Source organism: Helobdella robusta (assembly GCF_000326865.2).
Source record: "Helobdella robusta unplaced genomic scaffold HELROscaffold_46, whole genome shotgun sequence".
Classification (NCBI taxonomy): domain Eukaryota; kingdom Metazoa; phylum Annelida; class Clitellata; order Rhynchobdellida; family Glossiphoniidae; genus Helobdella; species Helobdella robusta.
This window is the reverse complement of record NW_008705138.1, coordinates 606902-610184: the sequence shown is the minus strand read 5'-3', so window position 1 is coordinate 610184 and position 3283 is coordinate 606902. Positions and strand designations below refer to the sequence as shown.

General features: G+C 33.0%; 1 protein-coding gene across 1 annotated transcript; it reads right to left on the bottom strand.

Annotated features, from left to right (window-relative positions):
- Positions 1-505: 505 nt before the first annotated feature.
- On the bottom strand, positions 506-2961 carry HELRODRAFT_178160 (hypothetical protein; the record flags this gene model as incomplete). The annotated part of the gene is made up of 2 exons (XM_009026296.1): positions 506-1072; positions 2896-2961. The coding sequence occupies 2 exons, from the start codon at positions 2959-2961 to the stop codon at positions 506-508; spliced, it is 633 nt and encodes a 210-aa protein (XP_009024544.1).
- Positions 2962-3283: the final 322 nt, after the last annotated feature.

Here is a 3283-nt window from a genome sequence, read left to right as displayed (position 1 = left end):
GAATACATATAAATAAGTCACACACACACATATATATAATTATATATATATATATATATATTCATAAATATATATAAATATATAAACCTACATAAATATGTCTTTGCATATGTAAATATTTATTAAAATTCACTCCTAAACATCTCTCGGAGTTTAATCTACATAACATACAAAAAAGAATTTAAAACGGTACAGTAGATCGCAATGACACAGCCAGCCAGACCTACACATTCAAAACCAGTGTGACTCAGAACAAGCCACAAACATACACTGGAGAAATCACATAACAAAATTTATAAAACACTTCTATTAACAACAAATAATAACAACACATTCGGCCTTCCATCTTTTTAGTTTATTTATTTATTTAAATTGAAAAGTTTTCAAAAGATTTTGCACTCACCAAGCTTGAGAGAAAATAATGAATGCGATCCAGAATGTGATCATCAATAACATTTGCCATGTTTCTTTATTACGCTTCTTACATCTAGCACGTTACCGCACGTCAATGTAGTTGTGTAATGTAGTTGTGCAATGTAGTTGTGCAATGTAGTTGTGTAATGTAGTTGTGTAATGTAGTTGTGTAATGTAGTTGTGTAATGTAGTTGTGCAATATCAACAAGGCATCTAGCACGTTACCGCACGTCAATGTAGTTGTGTAATGTAGTTGTGCAATGTAGTTGTGCAATGTAGTTGTGCAATGTAGTTGTGTAACGTAGATGTGTAATGTAGTTGTGCAATGTAGTTGTGTAATGTAGTTGTGCAATGTAGTTGTGTAATGTAGTTGTGTAATGTAGTTGTGCAATGTAGTTGTGTAATGTAGTTGTGTAATGTAGTTGTGTAATGTAGTTGTGTAATGTAGTTGTGTAATGTAGTTGTGTAATGTAGTTGTGTAATGTAGTTGTGCAATATCAACAAGGCATAGAACGGCTTGGTGTGTTGCAGCAGTTTCAACCTGCTGTTCACATTTCAACGCTTCCACTGCAACGCTTTGTCCTTCGTTCTCTAAATTTTTTTGACTTTGTTTTAAATTTTCCAATGGCAACAAAACGCAATAAAATTTCATGATTGACTGAAGGCATTAATGATTAAGAAAATGAATGAACAGATTTCGTTATGGAATCGTTATATGAATTTCCTGGCGGTTGAATGAGGAGACGGGCAGTGAGGAGCGCGCGAGTGAGGTGATGAGTGGGCAGATGAAGAAGCACAAGGAACCCCCCCAGCACACAACAAACACTGCCTGAGCAGTTGAAACCTAATCTCCACACGTCATTCCTTTTGTTGTTTGCACTTTATAAACTTGGCATCGCATTACAACATCCAACCGCTCTAATTCCACATCTTGATATTTCGACTTTATGAAACATGCCTTGCCTATAAGTGCTATATACATATACACGCACGCGCACACGCACCACACACACACACACACACATACACGCACACGTACAAACACACACAAACACACACGTATAATTTCGTTTGTTTAATATCGTTTTTCTGGTTCGGTTTAGTTGCGTCACAAAACTCGCTAAAATGAAACAATGGGTCGACTGAGGTTTAATGCAGTAAGTTTTTGTGGAATGTAAAATCGCTTCTTATTGTTTTTAAGAGGAAAATAAAAAAATCAATTTTTTTATTATTAATAAATAATGAATCACGCTCCACAAAATTAATTCAGTTGCGGTTTTTAAAACAATTCAAATAAATTCAAAAAGTAGGAAACAAATTGTTTCTATAAAGTTGTTTGCAATACATAATTTATTCAAAGAAATTAAACGAAAAATGAAACTTTAGCCCCGTATGGAACAACAAACATTACAAAAATAAACCAAACATTTGATGAAGTCCAGACTAAAAATTTGATAAAATCCAGACAATGGAATGATCACAGTTACCCAGCCAAGAAGATTTTAATACAATATAATATCTGCGATATCAAAACAAAACAAGAAACATCAGAAGGCTATTAAATTGCTTCATGTATTTTTTAAAAATTTATAAAAATATGAGAAAATTAAACCGCAAAATTAAATTTACTTTGATAATATTTATTCAGAAATGTTTATTATAAATAAAATATAAAAATTTACAAACTCGAGTGATTCACAATGATCGTCTTAAAACTAACAAAATAATAGTGTTATATTTTCTTAACGATGGAACATTTTTGAGAATTTATTTAATAATCTTAGTAAGTAAGGCTGCAGAAAAAAATTCTCATCTTGCGTTTTTCTGGACAATGAGTTTGCAAGCATTAAATAAGTAGACGCCAGCATGTAGAACGCGACAAAATTATTATCGGTCATCATCTCCTTGAAACAAAAATCTCAAATAAAATTAAGTAACCTGAGAATCAAGAAGAATCAAGTAATAGACGAAATAATAAATAATAACCACTGTTCATGACACCGATATCTGATTTAATAAAAATCCATTTTTCAAAATTTTAAGGATCCATTTTTGCTCTTTTGTATGGGGCTCGTTGGAGATTCAACCAAGCTCTGATTTATTAATTCAACGATTCAACATTGAGACAGTTTGCGATGTAGATTAATGTGTATGTATAAATACGCATTGAACAATGTCCTTGCCGGTCTTTATATTTTATTATCAGTCTGAAGCGCAGATCAGATGAAAACCAGTTTTTTAGCGAACATAATTTTGTAACTATTTCAAGATCTTGTTGGGAAATTTGTTCGATTTTCAATACGACATTTTGTCTGAAATATTTGCTTAGCCAAGTCTAATAATTTTGAAACGATGTAAACAAAACGTATTAAACGTACCTTCAAATGTTTGTCAAAATTGATGCATAGGCATATAGAGCAATTTCGCGTACATTTCATTTGGCTTGCATGTTTGCAGTTCTGGAAGTACATCCGCACAAACCAATCTGACATCCGAAGCAAGTTGAATGTTTGCTGAGTACATGCTGCCTGCTTGCCTGCTGGCCATCCTCATTCACGTACTATCTCTTACTTTTTTACACACACACACACACACAGAGAGAGAGAGAGAGAGAGAAAAAAGTATGAGTGCCTACAAAATTATTTTGGACTGAATAATCTATGCGGACATTAAGAATTGGAATGATGAAACATGAATACTCTTTAACAAGGCATCAAACTGAAAACTCCTTGACGCGTCTCATAACAGTTCACACTGAAGCCTCCATTGAAGTGAGGTAGGTTCACACATGTTAGTCCGAGCAGCAAAATTTCTCATTCATTGAACGTAAAAGTTATTTCTTTAAATATTTTTTAGTCCTAAACTTGAT